Raw genomic sequence first — 25,493 nt, 5'->3', positions numbered from 1 at the left:
CACACACACACACACACACACACACACACACTACACACACACTACACACACACACACACACACACACACACACACACACACACACACACACACACACACACACACACACACACACACACACACACACACACACACACACACACACACACACACACACACACACACACACACACACACACACACACACACACACACACACACACACATATACACCTATATATATCATTTCAGATACCATTCTCTTTATATAGATAATAATGGTTTATTAAGATTTTTACGCTTTCCTATTTAAATTCATGTTTGTTTGTAAGTCTATGATCAGATATTATCGACAAACATCCACTCCTCTGATTAATATCTTTTAAAATGAATTCTAGTTTGAAGTTGCTTTTTTGTCTGATTGACATACATGGCATCACAATATCGACAACTGATCTTATAGACTACATCACATTTTGACATATTAGCCAATTTATCTTTTGCAGTTGTGATGTAAGCGTTTAGTTTTTTTTTTGGGATAGTTTAGTTGTAAATTAAATTTTTCGGCTATTGTTGAAAATTGTCTAGAAAAACCTTTTACAAATAGTATTATGAAAAACTTTTTTCTTTGAGGATGAATTCTATTACAGTTATTGAATTTATCATTTTTATTATTGTTATTTTCATATATATGATATTTTATTCTTTTATTACTCTTTCATTAATGTTGAATATGAAATCTAGGATAGTTATTATTTAATAAAATGTTAATACTATTTTTCAAGTTTTTTTTGTGATAATTTGGATGTGCAAATAAAATAATTTTGTCTACTATTCTATAAATTATTCCTTTTTTATGCTCAATCAGATGATGTGAATGTAATTAACAAAATATAATTTAAATTGGACTCTCAAACTTTACAATAATACATAACAATAAAATTAAAGCTAATGAGAGTCGCGGGAAAAGACGCAAAATAAAATACTTCCAATTGATAAAAGATATGCAGCTTTATTCCGAAATCTTAAAAGTTTTCACTTTTTTTGGAGTCATCATCAGCAAGTTAAACATAATTAACAATCAATGTTAAATGATCTGTCCTTGACGAGTCACAATTGTTAAGATATCTGCCTGAGAATATGGCTTTAAGGAATAAATCAAATTTAATTGAATGTTCTTCTCTGATTAATTTTATATCCAAAGAGTTTAATTGATTATTATTTTTTATTTTAATCGTAAACTTTAGATGTTCATCTAAGGAGTTGAAAACTTCCAATATGTGATTTATCTTGTTGAAGGAGTGGCCAATAATATGTCGTCCATATATACCTGAAATAAAACAGGATTCCGAATGATAATCGTTCTAATGCTATCCCTTTCAAATCTTGCATCACCAAATTCACTATTATAGGTGATAGTGGAGAATCATGGATACATCAAAAATTTGTTTATAAATGTTTATTAAACGTGAAAAACGTTGTATAATCATTCTAATTACTAATTCCTTCTTAGGAAATGATGTATTTTTTCTTATAAATTACATCTTTTCATGACACTATTTATCGCTGAATAGATATATTTATGAATAAAACAATCACATCCAAAGATATTAATCTGTAGTTATTATTTATTTTTATATCTTTTACTTTTCTACCAATTGATAACTATTTTTTAAATGACTTGAAGCTTGTGATGATGTTTTCAATAATGATACTATGTAAATAATGTTAATAGAATGAATTAGAATAAGATGACCAAGTTAAAAAGGTCGAAACGTATATATTAATATTAATAAATTATTATTATATTTAATAAAAGTTTCGCAAATAACATCCAGCGCGGCTCGAATAGCTTGATACTTCACAATTATTAAATTAATATTCTTAAGAGCCTTGTTAGAATACAAAAAAAAATACAAAACTTTAAACATAAAAGGAAACTTATTATTCAAACATTTAAAAATTTATTTTTTGTAATTAGGTAATGAATATAATATGTAGGTAATATAATGTAATATGTATTAAAGTTATGCGATGTAAAATAATATAAGATAATGTTATATAATGTAGAAAGTAATGTTATACTAATAAAAATTATATTATGCAAATAAAATGTCTTATATATAATATTATGTATTATTTTTATTAAATATATTTCAGAAATCATATTTATATTTATTATATTAATAAGATTGCAAATACTAAATAAATATTAAATAAAATCATGTAATGAAAATACTATTTTATACATAATATTATATTATTATGTTTTAGTTACTTGCAATCCTTTAAATATAATAAATTTAAATAATATTTTTGAGAAATACTTTAAGTTTATTCCAATATAAGTTTTGTAATCTGTAAATAAATCATAAGATTCTTAATAAATTTATTTAACTTCAGATTGAGAAGATTATGGGCAACAATATTTCGAAAAGATTTCAGCTATTTTCGTAAGTTTTTGGTAATATTTCAAGATTGTAGATTCTTTCTGTAATATTTTAGCAACCTTTCAATAAGGTTTCATATGTAAGAATCGCAGATATTTTGTTATACCAGAGCTGTCTCAGAAATGTTGCAGATGTATTTCGCAACTTTTCTGAAATGTTTCACTTTTCAATTGAAATATTTCTAAATTATTTCTAAAAACTTTCAGTGTTGTATATAAGTAGGATTCCTTTAAATATAAATGGAAAATTGATATTATCCAATTTCAGATTTAAAAATAGTATAGTAATACAAATAAAATGTTATACAAATAAAATGTTATTGTCTTACATAATTACTTTTATTAAGCATATTTAAAAAATATTATTTACATTTATTATATTAATGAGATTCCAAATACTATATAAAATTTTGCAATGAAAACACTATTTTATACATAATATTTATTGTAATATTTTTTAATTATTTGCAATCCTCTGCATATAATAAATTTAAATTAAATAAATAATAAACCATTTTTGAGAACTTTTTAAGAAAACTCATTAAATGTAATGCTAAGTTAATCTCATTTTAACAATAAAACCATTATAGCGGAGATTTATCGTTTATATAAATCTCTCAAAACAATATTATATACATATTATATATGCAAGAGAAAATTACTATAAAAAAACAGCAAAATTTATATTGCAGATACGAGATAAAATTACTCAACTGTAAGAATATTATATTTAGAATATTTTCTTCTTAATTTAAGAGAATTCCTCTTGAAGCCTTATATAAAAAATAAAATTCTCTAAAATTTATCAGACTTTATTAATACTAAAATTATTTTTGTAGAAATAGCTAAAATCTTTTTGAAATATTGACTGTAATCCTCTCAATCAAAGTAACTTTTTAATAATATTTCAAAAAGAATCTATTTGTAACTTTTCAGCATCCTTTCAATAACGTTTCATGTGCAAGAATTACGGACATTTTACTTCCAAAACTGTTTCAGAAATGTTGCTGACATATTTTAGAACTTTTGTTTCACTTTTTAAATTATTACTCATATATATTTTGACAGAGCATTATTTATAATGCAAAATAAATTAAAAGTATTTAACAAATTAAAAAATACATTGCATATAACTAATAAAGATGTATTATTATAAATTTTATTTCACTTTGACTTGATTTTGTGCTTCTGACGCTGCTGTTTGAGCCATGTTTATCTCCTTTATTCTTTTGTGCACCATTCTAGGTTGTACTTCCATGAATATTTCCATTATCTTATGATTAGTGTAGATGTATTTCTGTACACAATTATTTATGCAGAGCTCCTACAATTTCAGTTAATTGAATTTTATGTTCAATACAATTATACAATTCAATATACTTTCATGAAAATACTTACTTCATCAGAAGTAATTTCTCGAGACAGGAAAGTATTTGTACATTTTTTGAAACACATTTCAGATATTTGATTGTACAGCAAAAGAAAGTCTTTAAACTACTGAAAACAAATTTCTTGTTAACATATATTTAACATGATTAATATATCATTTATAACAAAAAATTGTATAGACACAATATAAAATTATTGGTTAAGTATGGACGAGCAATCAAATCTTAATAAATGTAATATTAAAGATATGTACATTTCTTAGTTGTAATGCATCCATGTACACAGTTGAATATTTTTAACACGCTATAATTGTATTTGGTAATTATTTGGATTATAAAACTTGATAAAAATATACTTATTCGATGCGTTTTCATTCGAAACAATAGAATCCGGTAGAAAAATGCGGCGGTCTGCCCTGCAAAGCAAGATATCAATTGTATAAGCTTTCTATTAGCCTAGCAAGTTTACATTGAACATTTGATACGCGAGGATATTAAGAATATCCTCTTCATCTTGAATTTTGATAAAAATATATTCATTCGATGTGTTTTAGCGTAAAAATAAATAAAAGATAACAGTTCAGCTTCCGTAGCCCAAAAATCAATAAAATTGAAATTATCGACGCATTTCTGCATGAAACGAAACAATCTAGCAAATAAAGTGTTGCTCTGCCTCGCAAACCAAGATATTGGCTTAGTTTTCACCGAGGAAACTGTCATTCGATTGTAACAGGGGAATACTCGACTGTAGTTGGTTGGTTCTTACATTCTAATCCGGATTAAATTCTCAGTGGAAACTAGGCCATTATTCGTTAAAGTCAACAATCATTTAGGTTAAAAAATCTATTATTGATTCCTTTTTTTAAGCGTCCACGATACTAGAAATCAGTCCGAAATCTCGGCTGAAGAAAAAATTAACCAATTGCAATGATCATGTGACAAATTGTTCAAATGTGATTGTTAATTTTTTCTATGTCCGAGAATTCGAACCGATTTCTAGCATCGTGAACATCGGTCTTCAAACCTGTCTCAAAATTCCGTACAGCTGGGAACATAATAAAAAGCATAGGAACAGGGAATAAAAGATTGCATCCTATTAGAAAGCGTCTATATCCATTCTATATTATTCATGATTTCTGATAAGTTAAATCGATGAGCCAATCAGGATGTTTTAGATTATGTAATCTAACAGAAATGGAAATAACAATAAACTTATCCATAACCTCGCAATAAGGTGAATTTCAACCGGTAAAATGACTTTATGGATAAATTTAATGCTATTTCTATTTTCGTTAGAGTACTAGATCTAAAGTAGTATCCTGATTGGCTCATTAGCTTAAGTTCACGTATCATAAGATTATTGTTACAGAAATTTTGTCTGCGGCAGTCTTGTCTGCGCATCAGCGCGATGTTAATTGCGCGTAACGCGTGCAATAATATCCAATGACAGTATACCTTTAGAATAAGAATATCGGTAAAGCTCATTGTATCGCGTGTTTGTCGTGCGTGACAAATATCGCACTGGCGTGTCAGAGGCAATTAGGGAATCAATCAGGATACTTAGATCTAAGTAATCTAATGGAAATAGAAATAACAATAAACTTATCCATTTCTTCGCAATAAGGTGAATTTCATCCGGCTGTGGTCAAAGTCTCGCTACAAATGCTTTGAAGCGTTTGATGGACCAATTAGAAGAAAGAATTTTACAAACTGACAAAAAGACGCTTCAAAACGTTTGCAACATCGCGTTGACCATACCTCAAGAGCCATTAAGATTATGGCTATAACTACTATCATAGTTGGCGTGATAGCCAATCAATGTTTCGTTAGCTCGAAAATAATAGATAATTTCTACTGCGCGATAAAAGTTGAATTCAGTCTAACTTTTGCCGCGCGGCGAAAGTAATATTACATCATTTCTAGAAATTTTGCATGGTGAGGCTGATTTAAAAACATAGAATTATTGGTTAGTGCGAGCATTGTCGCGTTCTGTGTGCGGAAGCCATTATTATTACACACAGAAATTTTGTGTGCGGCAGCCCTTACACCGAGCATTTGATACTCGTAAGATTGCGTTTGGAAATATTACTTAGGAGGCCTTATTCTTGAATAATATCGCATACAAAAAACTAGGGAAATATTATAGTATGCGTTATATATACTATAGCATTTCTCTAGTTTTTCATATGCGATACTTTTCAAGGCTATGTTCCAAAACTTATTCTCTGAGGAAGATTTTCAATATTTTATATGCTATACTTTATATGCTATAGTATACGTCACGTGTACTATATATTTCGAGTAAAATTTTCCTCAGAGAGGAAATTTTGGAATAGCCCAAGAATAAGGCCTCTGATGTCTCGTGTATCATCTTATCCTTGTTTAACATTGGGTGAACAACAAGAATGAAACGATATGCGGGGGAGGATTCGATTAATATTTCCGAACGCAGCCTAGAGCATATGTACATACATTGTATACATACTGCTGATAGTATACATGAGCACGCAATTTCCGCTTTTGCCTTAATATGACGAGCCAATCATCGATCATTACCTTGTTGGCCGTACTCTTATTATAGGTACTCTATCTGAAAGCAGTCAACGCAAGTTACAGACCTAGGCCCTAGCTTTGTCATATGATAAAAGATATGTAGTAATGACTGCGTATAAATGAGATATGATATAATTGTTATATCGTTTTGTAAGTCATTTTAAAAACGAAGTGAAAGTGATTCCGATTAATTTCAATATCGCGACGTGCTTAATTTTTTTCAAGACATAAGTGTCATGTCTCAAGAATCGAGTTCGACGATTGTTGAATGGAACGAATCTGAATTACGCGTATATTACATTTGCAGAATATTGTAATCTGTTTCTCTTGCTTAAGAAGCAAGTTAAAACAGATTTCAGGAACATGCGTTAATTGTTGAAGCGTGAATCATACCAATTATATTATACTGGTTATATATCGAGAATCATATTTTGATCATGGAGGTTATTGATATCAATTAATGGAATTAAATATACGATTAATGAAAGTTGGATAGTGTTGATAAATTTATTTAGCAAAAATAGGATTGAAAACACATTGTTGTATCATGGAGAAATTTATGATCGACTTAGACAAAGTCCTCAATGATTTTGAATTCAACGAAGGTAAGTATACATTTTTTCGAAGAAAATAAATTTTAATAGTTGGAAGATCCTTTATATATTTGATATTTGAATTTTCAAGTTTATACTTGATTTATCACAAAAGATTTTTGGATTTGCATTAAATTTAAATTTGATAAAAAATTCAAATTGGCAGATCCAATATGATTATTTTTCAATTGCAAAAATAATTATGAAACTAAAGATGTTTTCGATATTGAAAAGTAAAGTCCCAGACATGATGCAAGCAATAGCAATAGTGATAAAAATAACATGATTTCAACCTAACAGAAACCAGAATACATAGCTCCTAATAGATTGAAATTATGTAATTTCGCTATTGTTATTCCCTTGCATTGTGTCTGAGGCTTAATAGCGTTTTCTATTGAGAGAACTACCCAATTAGAGCAGGATTGTAGTATACATGCTTATTAAATGTAAATACAGTATAAAACTAGTATAGGAAACATCATGACATATACGTATACAGGATGAATCAAAGTTGTTAAACTTTTTATCCTCTGCAAACAAATTATCGACTTCATGTCTAATTGAATTATAATGTGTGCAGAATTATTTTCTCATAGGGTCAAAAAGTTGGTTCAACGACTCTGATTCATTCTGTATACGTGTATGCCATTGGTGTTTCCTATCTAGTTTGCCCTGTACAAGCTAAACTGTTCTTATATGGTAATGTAATATATGTGTATAATAATTGTTTTTACTATGTGTGAGCAATAAAATGTATTTTATATATGTCAAGAAATAGTTGAAACGTATGAAGACGTAGAAGACGGAGAATTTCATGTATATAATGTGAATATAGATAATATAATGCCACTTAAATAAATATTTTTTTAATACATTTATAATTTGCGAAAAATATCCTTTAAATAATGTATTAAAAAAATAAGGTTTTAATAACCAGCTATGTTGCACTTTTTAAATAATTAATAAAAGATTGAGCATATATTAGATATATATGCTTTTACCGCGACATTTAATTGATATTACACACACACACGCATACGCGCACACATATATATGCACGTACATGACATTCAGTAATATTGTTTGTGCTGATGTCACTTTATAAAAGGCTGCTCGTATCGATGTGAACCTGACGCTCAATTTTATCAAAAATAAAAATTAATACCGTAGGCCGTTTGTACTTCATTTACCGATCATTATTTCGTTTGTACCTCCAACAGTTAAACAAAAAGTGAAAAATAAAAAATGGCCAGCGCGCAACTTTAAGATTTTTTTAAATTTCATTCATGCTCGAAAGAGAATCGTTTGTACCTGTCTTTTTTTTACCTCAAACGATTCGGAGATAACGAAAGTAAGAGAGGGGAATATAATACAAACGGGTACAAACGAGTCTGTTTCGAATGCCGTTGATCCCATTTCGATGTTTTTTAAAAATGGCTTCCCCTCTTGGCGCATTTTCGAAATTTTGAAATCGCAGTATTTCCGGATCCTTTGAGGTACAAACAAAAATAAAAGAGGTAAAATAACGAAATAACGATGATTTCGGAACAAATATGTTAAACAGTTATATAAAACTTAAGTGAAATGCATCCAATGACACACTTCCAGCAAACTATTATTCAATAGTATTATGTGTTATGAGTTATAAAGTCATTAGGAGTTTTTTTGAGTTTTCGGTTTAGATGTCCTCTAGCCATAAGACGATTTATTCATATATTAGAATCATTACTCAGCCTATTTCTATAAGCTTTAATATATGAGGATATTTTTCTTCTTTAACGAAGGGTATATTTAAGTCTTGGTGTATTATTTCATTGGAGATGAACTATGGAGCATCAATTATAATACGCAATATTTTTTATTGAAATCCCTGTATGATTTGGATATTAGAATGAGAAGTATCTCAGAGCTGTATACCGTATATCAAGATAGACTTTAGAATAGCTTATACAGCAAAAGCTTATTAACAAGACTTGTGGTTTAACATCCAATACATTTTTTGATATCGAATTGTTTTTTTTTTAAATAAATATTTCAGCCCAATCGTCTGTCCAAATATAAATCAAGATATCTAACATTTGATTGAGGCATTTAACGTTATTTAGTTTGATGGGTGAATAAGTTTCGTGTCTCATTGAAAAGATAATGCACAGATTTGGTTTCATTAGCTTTAATTCTCCAGTCAGTCATCCATAAGGCTACTTTATTAAGACTATTTTGCAGTATCTGAGAGGTCTTTTGGAGTCTGTGATGCTAGAACTACTATATCATCAGCAAAAGTTTCAGTAATGACAGTCTGCCTGATCAATAGGTAGGTCATAGATATACAATAGATATAAGAGAAGTCCCAGGATGCTATCGTGGGGCACATATTGGATTCCAGTTGAAACTTCCCCGGCTGATTAGGAAATGTCGATCTTCAAGGTAAGATTTTAAGATGTTAAAGAAGCAAGAAGAAAGGTCATTTTAACTTTATATAATAGTCCATCGAACTCTCTCAAAAGGGAAATATCCAAGAAGACTGCAGAACAATACTTATTTTTAAGTGATCGATGTATTTTATTATATATATATATATATTTTATTATATATAATCTGTGTACTTGGTCTATAATTCCATGCTTAAATCAGAAACCAAATTGATGATCCAGTATCACTTGCTTCTCATTTATGATAAGTATCTAGACACAAGTAATGATTCAAAGACTGGTCGTCTGAATTGATAACAGGCTAATAGGTATAAGATTTAGGGTCATCAAGATTTTTACCAAGTTTAAGAATCATTTTGATTAAAGCGGTTTTCCATGGTGGAGGAATAAAGTTTAGTCTCAACATGGCAAAAAGTTGTGTAAGATGTACAATTCCTTTATCAGGAAGTTTCTTCAGAATTTGATCGGTTATAAGGTTATAACCAGGAGCTTTCTTCTTTTTTAATTTTTTAACTATACTCAAGACTTCCGATTTATTAATTTTATCAATTCTTCTTTTTCAGAATAAAGAGTGTTTATAGTGTCCAATATCTTTTTCTCGTGTTCTGAAGTTTCCATATAAGAGAGATGTAAAAGTATTTTGTAGATAGTTAATAAAGATGATAGCCTTTTCGATCAGATCGAGGCCAGTCACTGTTTCCATTTCGGAGTGGCGGAAATGCCAATGTTGGCTGTTTTAGCTTTTTAAAGACCTTTCATGAATAATCGCTTGTAGCAATAGCGTCAAAGTGCTGCAACTATTGTACATTATTATTTTTTTTCTTAGTAAGAGTGCAGTTAAGTTCCTTAATAGCCCTAAGATGGGCTTTTAAGAAAGGACATTTGTTGCCAACGTAATTTTACGTACTTTTCTTTTTTGTTTGACTTTATTCAGAATGATTTTAAAGAATATTAATTTGCTATCTTTATTTTTATTTACTGGAATTGATTCCCAGGCTGCATATTGTACCGATGTGATTGAAATTCGACCGCAGAGATTATTTTTTTCGGTTTTTAGTCTTATTTTTGTGTCCAGAGAAACGTTAAGAAGAAACATTATCCAATTAGTCCTATTGTTATATAGGGTACATTTCTGAAGTTTCAACAATACCTTACTAGCTAAATACATTACAACTGGGGTGTGATTAGAGGAAAGTTCAAGACATGTTTTGCATTCGATATAATTATTAAAATAGCCTTTTGTTATAAATAAATCAATAAATTCAGGTATGTTACTTCTGTCCGTTGGCCATTATGAGGGATATTCTGAAGATATCGTATTTCCAAGCAACTCAATAGTTCTAAATTCACGTCCTCTGAGAAGAGTCGAGAACCTATTAGACATGCTTAGCATTAAAATCGCCACCAGCAAACCATGTTCCAAGAGTTTTGAAAAATTTTGTGAAATGCTCACTTTTTATGCTGTGTTTTATGTTTTGGGGGGCATTATACACAGTGATAGCCGACACAGTGATAGGACTTAGCCATTCCTCCACTATAACATTTGTCGCTTGAATCTGTTCGTTCCGATAGTGATTCATAGCTTAATCTTAATCTTTAAGATTATCGCTGTGCCTCCGTGCGCCGTTCCATCAGAATGAGTAGTGTGATAAATACTACAGTTAGGGATCTTAGCATGATTCCTTTGTAATGAGTTTCAGACATGAGCATGATATCAATGTCATGACTATGACTTGAGGAAGATTTTTAATTTTTCAATATGGTGTGATAGCCTCTTGATATTCCAGAGAACAAACTTAATATTAATGAATTTTGATTTTATACATGAGATCCGTTATCATGGCGATAGTTATTTGGTTTATCATAGATTGGAATAAGTTCTTAACATCTTTTATATCATTGAGATGTATTATTTCCCTCTCTAGATTGAAAGGTTAAAATTTCCAGTATAAGTTTAAATCCGCTGTTTGCTCATAGGTGGCATTATTTGGTTTATCATAGATTGGAATAAGTTCTTAACATCTTTTATATCATTGAGATGTATTATTTCCCTCTCTAGATTGAAAGGTTAAAATTTCCAGTATAAGTTTAAATCCGCTGTTTGCTCATAGGTGGCATTAGTGCGTACAAAGCTACCCTGAGCACACAACACACTTTTTTTTATGTGTTTGACATCTGTCAACATTAACCAGTGCACATCGTCAGCAATTTCATACAACAACATACATTTTTTCTTTCCTAATCATGTCTAGTTTTTTGTTAAAAAAAAGCATATGCGGGAAGCTTTGCTTTTCTGTTTCAATTTGATCGGCTGCCGAATCGCATCGAATGCTTGTGGAGATCTATGGCGACAATGCTTTATCGGAAACAACGTGCAGAGATTGGTTTCGCCGATTCAATGACGACAATTTTGACCTGAGTGACAAGAAGCATGAAAATCGGGAGGAAGATTGAGAACTGTTAATTGCAGGCTCTTTTTGAACGAGGACGATACCCAATCGCAAAAAATGCTTGCCGAGCAATTGGTGTTTCTCAAGCAACCATTTCCATGCGGCTACATGTCATAGGGAAGGTACAAAAGATCAAAAAATGGGTGCTGCATGAACTGAACGATAGGCAGATGGAGCGATGCCAAAACACATGCCAAATTCTGCTTGCCAGACAAAAAAGAAAGTCGTTCCTGCGTCGGATTGTGACAGGCGATGAAAAGTGGATCTATTTTCAGAATCCTAAACGTAAAAAATCTTGGATTGATCCCGCCTAATCATCAACATCTTCCTCAAGACCAAATCGCTTCGGACGGAAGACGATTCTGTGCGTTTGATGGGATCAGGAGGGTGTCATCTATTACGAGCTGTTAAAACCTGGTGAAACTGTTAATGCTCACCGCTATCACCAACAACTGATCAAATTGCACCGTGCTCTGCATGAAAAAAGGCCGCATTATCGGAAAAGACAAGCTGATTTTCCTCTACGACAACGCACACGTCAATAATGGTCCAAAACTACTTGGAGACACTCAACTGGGAAGTGCTACCCCATCCCGCTTACTCACCAGACCTAGCACCTTCTGACTATCACCTGTTTTCGTCGATGCGCCACGCGCTCGATGAGCGGCACTTCGATTCTTACGAAGACGTTCGAAAATGGCTTGATGGTGGTTTGCCTCGAAAGATGAGGAATTTTTTTGGCGTGGTATACACAAATTGCCCGAAAGATGGGAAAAATGTATAGTTAGCGAGGGCAAGTACTTTGAATAAATTGTTTTTGCTTCCTAGGAAAAAAAATGTGTTTTTCTGACTAAAAAACAGCGGATTTAAGCTTATACACCTGGTATTATTAGGATTAAAATTAGAATTAAAATTAGAATTATTAGAAATTGATTTTTCGTTACATTATCATAAAATAACATATCAGTTGAGGTATGTTTTGAGTAACGGGAATTCTCTAGATCTAAAAGATGGAAACTTTTTTTTTGTAACTCCTTATGTGATAGATAGCATAGCCCTTATAATTAGCCGGGTTTCCATTAGGACACACTAATGTGTGTCCTAACGTGCTCTGAACGGCCTTTCCTTGGATCTTTCCCAGTTTATTGAAGTATGATCTCCAGCATACTTAACACATCTAGATCTTCAATAACAAAAACCTTTTGTGCTCATACCTTTGATAATTTGCGCACTGAGGATTCTGTCTTTTAGATTTCGACGCTTTGAAAGGAGATATTTAACGTTATAGATTTTTATTTCCCTGGTTTAAGATCGATAAACGTGCATAAACGTTTTTTTTTTATTTTCTATTCTTTATGTTCTAGACATTGGTTACTTTATGTCCAATGGTTTCGATTGCTAATTTAATTTCTTCTGGGTCTGTAGAAGGATGGATATTTTTTAGCACAACACGGAAACTTCTTTTTTGTTTAGTTTATATGTATGGAATTCCGTTCCTTTTTTAATGAAGTTCCTTAATAATCAGTATATAGGCTTCAATTGTTTTTGGCTGAATTTTCTTTTGCTCTTATTTTAATTTCATACTCATTTTTAACAATTTCATGAGAAGAGTTCTTAATGGTTGTTAGTAACCTTATTAATAAATATTAATAAATATTAATAAATATTAATAAATATATGGTAGTGGCTTAATATTTCTATTTCTAGCAATAGTTGTATTATTTGTATTTTCTTTTTCCATCGGTTTTGAATTGTCAAGAGCAGAGAATCTATTAAGAGTTGAGACCGGAGCACTTAACCAATAACTATTAAATTTCGCTTGTTTTAACATTCTCGACAACATCTGGGTTGTTACGTGATCTCTATTTATCAAGTGTTTTTTTCCACTTGTTTCTGTCCTCTCTAGTAGATTTAATTTCATTTTCTGTCTCGTTGGTAAATCTTGATGCATTTGACAAGTTGTTGTTTCTATAAGAAATACTGATGGTCGACTAAATGAGGATAAATCTAGCTGTTGATAAGATTCAATTCTCATTCTGGATACAACAATTCTGCCTGAGGAGATCTTGGTGTCAATGAGCTTCTCCCAAAAGTCTCTTTTCCATTTTCATTTTCCCTTTTATTATCCTTTCATCTTCTTTTGGAAACAATACCCCCCCCCCCTCCCCCTCAAAATCCTTGGGATCTGTCTCCTTAGAATATGGATTACCCAAGTCAATGCCTGGTATATCTGGGGTATTAATTTCTGTTTTTTTATTGTTCTATTGCGGTTTTTGGTCCACCCCAAGTATATAATTTCCCTGGTATTCTTCGGCGAACCGACGAGCATTTTCCAATCTGTCACCTGGGGAGACGCCTGATGGGAGACCGGCAATCTCACACGAGACACAAACATTAACAAAAATTTTAAGTATTCCGCTCATTTATTATAATGACACAACTTGGATAACTAGAAGTATTCTTTTAAGTACATAAAAGTGAAACATCTTTTAATGCCAACAATATTGTATAGATATCTAATCCGATCAATAAAAATTAAAGTAACGATAAAAATAATTATAAGTAGTAACGACTGAATCGTTATCGTTATAGCAAAAATATAACGACGTTATTGTTAAAGACAGAAAAAAGTAACGGCGTTACAAGTAAAATGTTACTTTCCAACTCTTCTGCTCATACATAGTAAAAACAATTATTATATACCTTGATCAAAAAGTTCTCGGATTTCATTTAGAAAATTCAAAATACAAGTTTTATTCATCAAAAGTGATATTGTCCCCTTCAAAGTCCCCATCGACTGCAACGTACGTATGCCAGCTCTCGAAATATTTTTGGAACTCTATTGTCGGTATAGCCATCAGAGCCGTCTTCGATTTTTCCATTACCTCCTTTCGGCTATTAAAATGCGTTCCCCGTAATGGTTTTTTGACTCGATCGAACAGAAAAAAATCGTAGGAAGCTATATCTGGTGAATTCGATGGCTGTTCGATGATATTCATTTCGTTCTTGGTCAAAAATTCACGGATAATGATGGCACTGTACGACGGTGCGTTATCATGGTGCAAAATCCACGAGTTGTTTGCCCACAAATCCAAAATCGAAAATACGTGCAGAGGTAGATGTACTCAAGATAGCGTAACTTTTACAAATGTCAAGCTATGGTGATAAAATTTGGTGGGAATGTCAATGATAGATGTGGCAACCTAACCAGAAAACAGAACTCAAATTAGCCGACTCAGAGCATCACCTGGTAATTCCGGGAACTTTTGGATCAAGATGTGTCATATACCTATACCACTTTTATACTATACTTATGTATTTAAGGGGATCCTAAAATCGTCTGTATTACCGATTAAACGCAATAATTTTTGTATAATAATTACTTTTTTCTTGTTTATTGTTAAATTTGAAAATCTTTTTCCGGGATTAAAGCATTAATACGTATCTGTGAAGTGGAGTTTATGCCGAGAATGAAAAAAATTATTTAAAATGAAATCTTTATCATTTTTTAGTCCAATATGGCATTAGAGCTGTCAATATCGTAACATTTGCTTGATATAAAAGCTTTGCAATTTATACTTACGAAATTATGGTCCGGATACGTAGTTTGCATGAACAAAGTTGAGTTCTTGGAATTAGATTTAGACACTTTATCGCGACAAATTTATTATATGAAAATTGACATGAACGTGCGACTGTATGTATCATACTTGGTGTGAGATTGATGTGATAGTATATAAAGATGTCAATATACTGTAAAACAGCTTCTGTTTGATGATCTCGTCGGAGTTTAGGCTTCATTTTAAGGTTCTGTTAATAAGCATGTACAATCCTACTACAATCCTGCTCTTATTGGGATGATAAGTTGCAGATTGTACAAATTCTTCGACTTGCGATATTGTAAATTTTAAACGTAATGTTCAGATTTATTGGAAGTGCAATATATTTATGCAGTGCCATATATTTATTAAAAATATATTTCTCATTTTCTTTTGGATTCAAGAAATGAATAAATAATTGCTTCAACATTATGTTTTTTATACAGTTGCATAACACGAGCTAAGTTCGGATTTAAAAACCGAATAAATTATTGCTTTATTAGTAGATATTTTATACGGCGTAAGTCACAATTTATTCGTTTCTTATATCTGAATTCGCATACATTTAATGTTTAGTTTACGAATAAAAATTGGTATATGAAAACGTATATGAGACGGTCATCGGAAACGGGAATTATACACAAAAAATATATGTTTAATATATCTACTTTATAATATACCTGTTATACGTTATATTTTAGAAATATATGTATTTGATAATATTTTTGAGATTTCCACGGATCCTTTCTATATAAAAATTATGCGTTTCGCGAGTTTCTTCCGTGTCCATTCTTGAAATGCTAACGTTTCGCGAACCTTGCAGTTCACTTCATCAGGGCGAGAAGCAGCCTGAGCTGTTCCTCCGGGTGATTCCCCTTTTTATATATTACGCTATTTGTTGAAGCGATCGTTCCCCTTTTTATATATTACGCTACTTGTTGGAGTGGTGGAGGGAAAGAAGAAAATTGTGGGTGGGGGTGAGGGAGAAATCGGTCAGTCTCTCATTAACCGGGAGAATAGTTTTCCATGTTTTATTTATGTTGTAGCCATTATCTCTATTTAGATTGTTAAGATGTTTTTGTATCTCTATAGCTTCTCTATACTTTCTTGGATGTATGTAATGTTGGCTGTTGTGGTCGTTTTGTCAAAGTATTTGAGATTCTATTTCGATGTTATTGTGTTCTGATAGTGCTGATTGACATGTTTTAACCTGACATCACGTTGGTGTTCTTTTATCCGTAGGTTGATCATTCTCGCAGTTTCTCCAATGTATACTTGCCCGCAGGAACAAGATATTTTGTATACTTCTCAGGAGCTAAGTGGAGGTCTTTGATTTTTAGAATTTCTTAAGATTTCCTATCCTTTTAGGTGGTTTAAAGATAGTTCGGATTTGTTTAATATTCTGCCAATCCGATTTGTTATTCCTTTCACATATGGGAGAATAGATAGAATCTTCTTTGATGAATAGATAGAATCCTGTTTGATTGTGTGTCAGAGACTGTTGTCTTGTTTGCATGTTTATTGATTGTTTTGATTATATCTTTTTTGTCGTGTCCATTTTTCTTGAGTTCTGTCTGTAGATGTTCTTTGTCAGAGATGGTGAAAGCTCTATGTACAATGAATTGATTGTAGACTGTTTTTGTGCTGGGTGGTGGTGTGACTCGGCATGTAGGTATCTATCTGTGTGTTGGTTTTCTGTATACTTGATGACCTAAGGTACTGTCAGCTTTTTTAGAGAACATCTAAGAAGGGAAGTTTTCTGTTTTTTTCTATGTCTATAGAGAAGTGAATATTTAGATGTTGATTGTTGAGGAAAATAAGGAATTTACGAAGTTCGGCTCTGCCGTGTCTTCATCGAATGTGTCATCTATATAACGGAATCAAACTTCTGGTTTTGAGTGTTTTTTTGAAGGTCTCTTTCTCAAAATGCTCCATGAAGATGTTGGCGATTACAAGAGAAATAGGAGAGCCTATTGCCGCTCCTGAAGTTTGTTCATAAAATTGGTTATTGTAGGAGAAGTAAGTGGTTGTTAAGCAGTACTCTATTAGCGAGGTGAGGTCGGAGGGAACTTCATGTAAGGCCTTTATTATGTTTAATGTGTCTTTTATAATTAATGTTTTTTTATAATTAATGTATCTTTTGGGACTTGTGCGAAAAGGGATTCTATGTCGAAACTTACATGCAGGTCTGTGGGATATAGTCGGATTTTTTGAATCTTTTTGTATGAAGTCTGTTGAGTTAGTTATGTGTGATTCGAATTTTCCAGTGAGGGATTGTAGTGTTTGTGCTAGGAAGCGGGATAAGTTGTATGTCGCTAACAATCGGTCTGAGTGGGATGTTTGGTTTGTGTACTTTTGGTAATCCTTATAGTCTTGGTGGGAGAGGATATGTAGGTTTTAATGTTGATATAGTTTTAATGTTGATATAGTTTTACTGGGAATGTTGCTTTTTTTCATCAGAATCTTAGTGTTCTGCGCGATTGTATTAGTTGGATCTTTGCCAAGCTTTTTGTATGCTTTGTGAGAGAAAGTTCTTTATCTTTTTCTTATAGTCTGATGTGTTTATGACTACTGTCGTGTTGCTTTTGTCGGCTGGAAGTATGATGATGTCTGTGTCCTTGTTCAGGTCTTGAAGGGCCAATCGCTCTTGTCTAGTGATGTTTGGTGGAGGGGCTTTGGAAAGGATACTGGTTACCTGTCTGCGGATATTGTTTGCTTGTTCTGATGGAAGTCAGTAGATGATTGACTCTATTTGACTGATAATCTCTCCCTTTGAGATTTTTCTAGGTGCCACTGCGAAGTTAGAGCCTTTGGCAAGCGCAGCTATAGTGTTTTGAGACAGGTCTTTGTTGGATAGGTTCTTGATGTTAAGTAGAGAGGATTGTAGATTTTTGTGAGGGACAAGTTCAGCACTCAAAACACAACAACATCAAAACAGGACATCAAATACTGTTTGACAAAACGATCATTACATCATACTTTTCAAGAAAGTATAGAGAAGTCGTAGAGATACAAAAATACCCTAACAATCTAAATAGAGATAATGACTACAATATAAATAAAATATGGAAAACTATTCTCCCGGTTAATGAGGACTGACCGATTTCCCCCTTCCCCATTCCCACCCATGATTCTCTTCTTTCCTTCCACCGTTCCAACAAATAGTGTAATATATAAAAAGAGGAACGACCCGGAGGAACAGTTAAGTATTAGGCTCCTCGCCCTGATGAAGTGAACTACAAGCGAAACATTGGCATTTTATGTATTTCTGTTTCTGTCTTTTAGAGGATTGTATATGGATCTTCATAGCTTGTTCGTATGTAATACGATCTACGAGGATTTGCCAGATGTCATATCGCAACGTGGTGGATAGGTACAGGTGGAGTTTAAAGGTTTTGTGGGAAGTCTGGACTATTTGTGACTTAATGAAGTGGATGCGTTCTTTGATGAAGCTAGTTTTATGAAGCATATTTTTGGATTTGTGAGTTCCTAGGTGGTTCTTGAGTTGTAGGAATTTTGGGATGATGTTATTATCCCTGCAGCGTTTTAGGAATGCCAAGTTGTTGTATATAGAGCTTTCATCATTTCTGATAAAGAACATCTACAAACAGAACTCAATAAAAACAGCCTTACAGAAAAACGGACACGACAAAAGAGACATAATCAAGACAATCAATAAACATGCAAACAAGACAACGGTCTCTGACACACACTCAGACGAGAGGATTCTATCCATTCTCCTATATGTTAAAGGAACAACAGATCGGATTGGCAGAATATTAAACAAACACAATATCCGAACTACAATATCTTTAAACCACCCAAAAAGATAGGACAAATCTTAAGAAATCCTAAAGATCAAAGACCTCTACTCAGCTCCTCAGGAGTGTACAAAATATCTTCCTGCGGGCAAGTATACATTGGAGAAACTGGGAGAATGATCAACCTACGGATAAAAGAACACCAACGTGATGTTAGGTTAAAACACGTCACGCAATCAGCACTATCAGAACACAACAACATCGAAACAGGACATCAAATACTGTTTGACAAAACGATCACAATAGCCAACATTACATCATACTTTTCAAGAAAATATAGAGAAGTCATAGAGATACAAAAATACCCTAACAATCTAAATAGAGATAATGACTACAACATAAATAAAATATGGAAAACTATTCTTCCGATTAATGAGGACTGACCGATTTCCCCTTCCCCCTAAATAGAGATAATGATTACAACATAAATAAAATATGGAAAACTATTCTTCCGGTTAATGAGGACTGATCGATTTCCCCTTCCCCCACTCCCATCCATGATTCTCTTCTTTCCTTTCACCGCTCCAACAAGTAGCGTAATATATAAAAAGAGGAACGACCTGGAGGAACAATTAAGTATCAGACTCCTCGCCCTGATGAAGTGAACTGCGAAACATTAGCATTCCAAGAATGACACAGAAGAAACCCGCGAAACGCATAATCTTTATGTGTATCATTATTTTTTTTTCTTTTATATTTTTTTCTTTCTTATTTTTATTGGATAGTGCAACATTTGAGTGCAGTTGTATTGTTCCATTGTTAAAACTAGTTCATGTATTTTCAATTTTTCAGTGTTTAAGGAGGTTCGTCTGTTAATCGGAAATCAATTTAGAGTCTTAATTTTTTTATACGATATAGATAAATAGTGTATACAAATAATCCAATTTGGGCAATATTGACCGTACAGTTTGTAATATTATTCTGAAGTTGATCATTTTAAGCATATCGTCTTCTGGGAAGCGATCATTCTGAAGTAGATAATCATTGATTTACGAAATTTGATTGATACTGATTTAAACTCAGCCAACTTAGGACTTTGAAAAACTAGCATTTGATAGATGAAATATCAACAATTGTGTACAAAAAAGAAAAATCGGATTTTACCGTATGGATTTAAAACTTTATTGTGACAAAGTACATGCATGTGCGCGTGTGTGTTTAAAGTTATCGAGAGTATACAGAGCACATAAGAATCAAATATAACGAAGTATTTTAAAACTCAAACGAAAAGTATATATATTAGATGTACAACTTTGCTTCCGCTGTTTTTTTTCCGAAATTCGAGGCTTTATTGTAAAAAACTTTATTGTAAAAAACTGATTATACATTTATGATTCAAAGTATTGTCCATCGCTGGCCACTACTTTCTCCCATCTTTCGGGTAGCGTACGAATCCCGCGTCGAAAAAACTGGTCATCTTTTGAGGCTATCCACGAATCGATCCAATTTTTTACTTCTTAAGACCGGAAGTGCTGGTCAGTCAGGCCGTGTGCCATTGATCGAAACAAGTGATAGTCAGAGGGAGCAACGTCTGGTGGGGTACGGCGAATGGGGTAGGGCTTCTCATTTCAACGTTTCCAAGTATGTCTTGACCACTTTCGCAACATGGGGTCGAGCATTGTCATGCTGCAAAATCACTTTATCGTGTCTCTCGTTATATTGCGGCCGTTTGTCTTTCAATGCTCGGCTCAAACACATCAATTGCGTTCGATATCGATCGCCTGTGATTGTTTCAGTCGGTTTTAACAGTTCATAATACACTACGCCGAGCTGGTCCCACCAAACAGAGCATGACCTTGGACGTCAAAATCACCGTTCTTGAAACGTTGAAACCACTCACGACACGTTCTTTCACTAATAACGGCCTCACTATAAGTATTTGAGAGCATTCGATGAGCCTCAGCCGCAGATTTCTTCATATTGAAGCAAAAAATTAAAATCTCCCGCAAATGACGAGAATTTGGTTCGTAAACTGACATTTTCAATCGAGAATAACTTTATGATGCAGACAAATCGACTAATGTTTCTATGGGATTATGTTGACAGATGCCCAAGTTTATTGACGTCTATTTATTTCGACCACCACTTACCGCTAAAGCCATCTATAGGAAAACGGCGGAAGCAAAGTTGTACACCTAATAATACAATACATAGTATATACAATATATACAATATATATATATATATATATATATAAAATTATACAATTTATATAATATACAATTTATATCAAATTTGAAATACACTATCTGTAACTGATGCCTGTAGGATATTCTCTTATCTTAGGATTCAGATTTCCAAATCATTCTGGTACTTTTCGCGGGCTCTGCTCACCTCATATTTTACTAATATCTTAAGTCTTGACCTGTATAACTTAGTAGATGATTAAATACTTGGCTTCTTTTGAGTTATGATTTATACTGTTTATAGCAGGCATAACCTAAAATTTAAAGTTTTGTATAGATGCATGTCAAACATGTCGGGATGTCGCACAGGAAGTTTTTAATACGTCATTACCACTCGTTCTACTCAAGGAGGTGGGTGATTTTTCTATTCTCTCGGGTGAATAGAGTAGAAATCTGAACGTTTTACCTAACTCAGATAGCAAGTTTCCTGCATGTTGCTATAAATTTGATACAAATTGGGTCGCCTGAGTTGCCACTTTTTTTGAAAAAAGCAGCTTCCGATTTTGCTTGATATTGATGGCAATATATATATCAAACAGTTATGCACAACCAGAGAGAAACAATTTCCCTCTTCTTTTTTATAAGTTTTATAGATTAGGACAATCGCACGGCAACATGATGGAAACTAATTCTACATAAAACAAATTTGCTAGCAATTTGACAGTAATATAAAAGAAACTTGTAATAAAAAGGGTTAATTTCTAACAATACTTTCCTGTTTAAAATCGCGACTTAAAAGAGAATTTTAAGATATCTTTAAGAGTTCTTTAAGAAACATCTTTAAGATATTTCATAAAGAACTCTGAAAAATATCTTAAAGTGACTTATGAGTTTTAAACATTTTACTCATTTGCTTGAGGTGTAAGTTACTATGAATAAAATTACAATGCAGAACAAAATACATATTAAAATATTAGGAAATTTCATTTATTCGGTAAACATTTCAAAAGAAATATTAGAGCTCTTGGGGCTTACTTCAATAAACTATTTTATTAGAACACCTAAACCTAACAACTAAAAAAATTTTCTAATGCTGCGTCTTTTATTCTATTCTATGTTGTTTTTTAAAATCGAGAAATTTAACTCGATGTAACCCTCTGATGGCGGTTCCGCATATTGCTCGACGATACTCCATTTCGGTTATCAAAAATGTGAACTAAATATTTTACAAAAACGGTTTCCAACAGATTGTAGCAACATTTATGGGAATAAGTTTGTTATAATATTTCCGCTCGTTTGCGCAAACAATCGTTGTCTGCATAATGCCTTTAGGTTGACTTAAACGAAATTATCATTGCCCTGGTGACAGCAACATGATGACAATCGAAGAGAAATTTGTGCTAAGCATAACCTATTTTTAGCTAACCTGTTTCTTTTCTTATGTCAAGGAACATTTTATTGATAATAAATCTGGCATATAAGTGGCAATAAAGGCACTCGAAAGGAATCTAAACGCTTTGTGGATGTTGGACGTACTCGGATGGGGAATCCGAATTCAGGTCTGCATGATCTATAAGCCATTGTTTTATCGTTTGAAATTCGGAAAGGCCCAACTACAGCGGAAAATAGTTAGCAGATGTGTCGTCCATAGAATCGTTTTCGACTATTTCAAAAAATGAATTGGCAGTGAACATTTTCTTATTTTTTTGCAATTTTTGCATAATTGCACAGTAATTGTTGTTTTATAATCTTTTTAGCTACCAATAGTATCGATAGAAATCTATTTCGCAATGTTGTTGACAAAATATTGTTTTAGCAATTTAATCGCACTTTGAAACGCATTCTTAATTGTCAGTTTCAAACAGGAATTAAATGTATAAAAAAAAATGATTTTACATTAATGATTATAAATTTAGCGATTAGCGATTTGTCGCTCCATGAAAAAGTAACAGGTGACGTTTTGTCGATTGCTTCTTTAGAGGGAAAACGTACCACAAAGTGGGAGTAGCCGCATGGCTCTATATATATAAGTATTCGCATCCGCCATTTTTAGTCCTTTCCCCACTCTTTGTTCTCTCTTCAACTTTTTCTCTTCTCTTCAATCTTTTTAGTTTAGCGGCGAAGTGGAGAGAGAAAAGGAGCAAGAAAGTGAGAAAAGGACTAAAAATGACGAATGCGAATACTCAATCAAAGAAGTTATATATACAGAGTAAGGGAATCAGTTAAGAATACGCGTGAGCGAATAGAAAGAAACAGAAAACGAGATGGCCATCAGCTTGTTTATCGCGCATGCGCTCTGATTTTCACTGTTAGGTGGGGAGATTTCAGGAGAGCAATATATCGATGCCGTCTCACTCAGTTTTCAAAATTTTATGCGCGGCGCAACATTAGACAAAGATAAAAAGGGCCGTCTCATATTTTTTCCTTTTCTACTAACATTTCCACTTGCAGGGGCCTCTATGCCTTACCTACTTTATATATACCTCTTTGATTATAGTGCCTTACTATAGCTAGCGTTTTAACGCTGCTGAAAGCGCGCCTTAGTAGTAATAGACTTGACAACGCCGCAGTATACAGCTGATATGAAGCCCTTCATATAACCTAGAATCCATCTTGGCATAAAGAAAGATATGAAAATAATACAAAATCGACTTTTATATCGATTCTGAATTTCTTCCTTATCATTCGCCATAGCCGATCATTACCCGTCACATCGCGAAGTGCAACGCAGTGCAACGTTGCATAAAAAAATCTCACTCGATTTCCCGAGTCATTGACAATCTCATACACATTTGTTAATATTCTATTTAATTCTAATATTCTATTTAATCATTAATGATTTATTAAGAATATAGCACATAAATTATCCACAATTCATTATATTTTATATATTGTATATGATACAGAATCGCTGTTGACAATTTATTTCAATCGTATTTTTGACTCGAAAGTAATAGGCGAATCTCCTTATTGTTTCACTGACAATTGATGCAAAAAATTTGCACCGAGTTCAATTTTTTTCTCCATCGTCTTTAATGAAGTTGTGTTTATGTTTTGATATGGAGCGTTTTTTCGCATTTTTATGCAATCAGAAGCAACCGCGATTAAGGCTACCTTCGTCTTCTGATCCCTAAAGAAGATCGAAGATAGTCTTAGTCGTGATCTTCTGGTTGGATAACAAAAAAAGTGCTAAAGTAAAAAAAAATTTAGAATTTCGCTTTCGGAAACTTCAGAGTTCTAAGGGAGCGATTCTGTAATTCTTAGGGTTGCCACACATAAAATTCCGCAATAGAGACCATAAGAGCCAATCAGGATACTGTTTTAGATCTACGTACTCTAACGGAAATAGAAATAGCAGTAAACTTATCCAAGACAACTTTCAACTTAAATTCACTTTATTGCGAAGTTATGGATAAGTTTACTGTTATTTTCATTTCCATTAGATTACGTAAACCTAAAGCAATATCTTGGCTCATCGGCTTAAGTTCACGTCTTAAGATTACTGTCTTAAGATTACAGAAATTTTATCTGCGGCAGCTCTTAGTCAATTTGCTTACTACTTAAGGGTCTGAGCATAAAAATTGTCGTAACACTTACTTAGACTTAAATTGTGATGTAACGCATAAATACAACTTATTACCGTGTCTCCAAGAGACGGCAATAAATCGTACGTCATACGCCAAAGCTTATGCGTTACTTACGTCTACAACTTAAGTCTCTAAGTAAGCATTACGATAATTTTTGTGCTCAGATCCTAAGTCTTATGTCTTAATTTTTCTATATGTCATGGCCTTAGGGCTATCGCAGACAAAATTTCGTAAAAAATCACAAAATTCCGTCGGTTGAAATTTGCTTTGAAACAACCTAATTTTGACGCGAATTAGCATCGGATTCGGTAGTAATGAGTCGGAACGCTAAAGAAGTTCGCATGAAAAGGAGAGATGCAACTCAATATAGTACGATTCTGATATGAAGAATGTTTTTATTAGAAACATTAAATATGTATATATATATATATATATATATATATATATATATATATATATATGTGAGTAGTAGTGTAGTAACGTACGTCGACTAACTAATATTAGTAGTGTAGTAGTAGT

The 25,493-nt window shown here is 32.6% G+C and overlaps 2 protein-coding genes across 2 annotated transcripts in view; one reads left to right on the top strand and one right to left on the bottom strand.

The window, feature by feature from the left end:
- Positions 1-971: 971 nt before the first annotated feature.
- On the bottom strand, positions 972-4,463 carry LOC105620771 (mitochondrial import inner membrane translocase subunit Tim10 B-like). Its single transcript, XM_012202261.1, has 4 exons — positions 4,071-4,463; positions 3,827-3,922; positions 3,597-3,752; positions 972-1,309 (listed from the first exon to the last, which is right to left on the bottom strand). The coding sequence occupies exons 1-4, from the start codon at positions 4,092-4,094 to the stop codon at positions 1,265-1,267; spliced, it is 321 nt and encodes a 106-aa protein (XP_012057651.1). The 5' UTR covers positions 4,095-4,463; the 3' UTR covers positions 972-1,264.
- Positions 4,464-6,916: 2,453 nt separating this feature from the next.
- Positions 6,917-25,493, top strand: part of LOC105620803 — a 144,560-nt gene continuing 125,983 nt past the window's right edge. The window contains exon 1 of the mRNA XM_012202289.1: positions 6,917-6,974. Coding sequence (XP_012057679.1) covers positions 6,917-6,974 — 58 coding nt within the window. The remainder of the gene's footprint in view (positions 6,975-25,493) is intronic.

This window comes from Atta cephalotes (genome assembly GCF_000143395.1).
Source record: "Atta cephalotes unplaced genomic scaffold scaffold00029, whole genome shotgun sequence".
Classification (NCBI taxonomy): domain Eukaryota; kingdom Metazoa; phylum Arthropoda; class Insecta; order Hymenoptera; family Formicidae; genus Atta; species Atta cephalotes.
The sequence above is the reverse complement of the archived record's forward strand: the minus strand, read 5'-3'. Positions and strand labels throughout refer to the sequence as shown.

Bases quoted from the DNA above. Each gene is read 5' to 3' on its own strand.
- LOC105620771 (XM_012202261.1), bottom strand. From the start codon at position 4,094: ATGGATGCATTACAACTAAGAAAT. The intron at 3,753-3,826 runs GTAAGTATTTTC...CTGAAATTGTAG, and splicing joins GAGAAATTACTTCTGATGAA to GAGCTCTGCATAAATAATTG. The intron at 1,310-3,596 runs GTGAAATAAAAT...GTTTTATTTCAG, and splicing joins AAGCACAAAATCAAGTCAAA to GTATATATGGACGACATATT.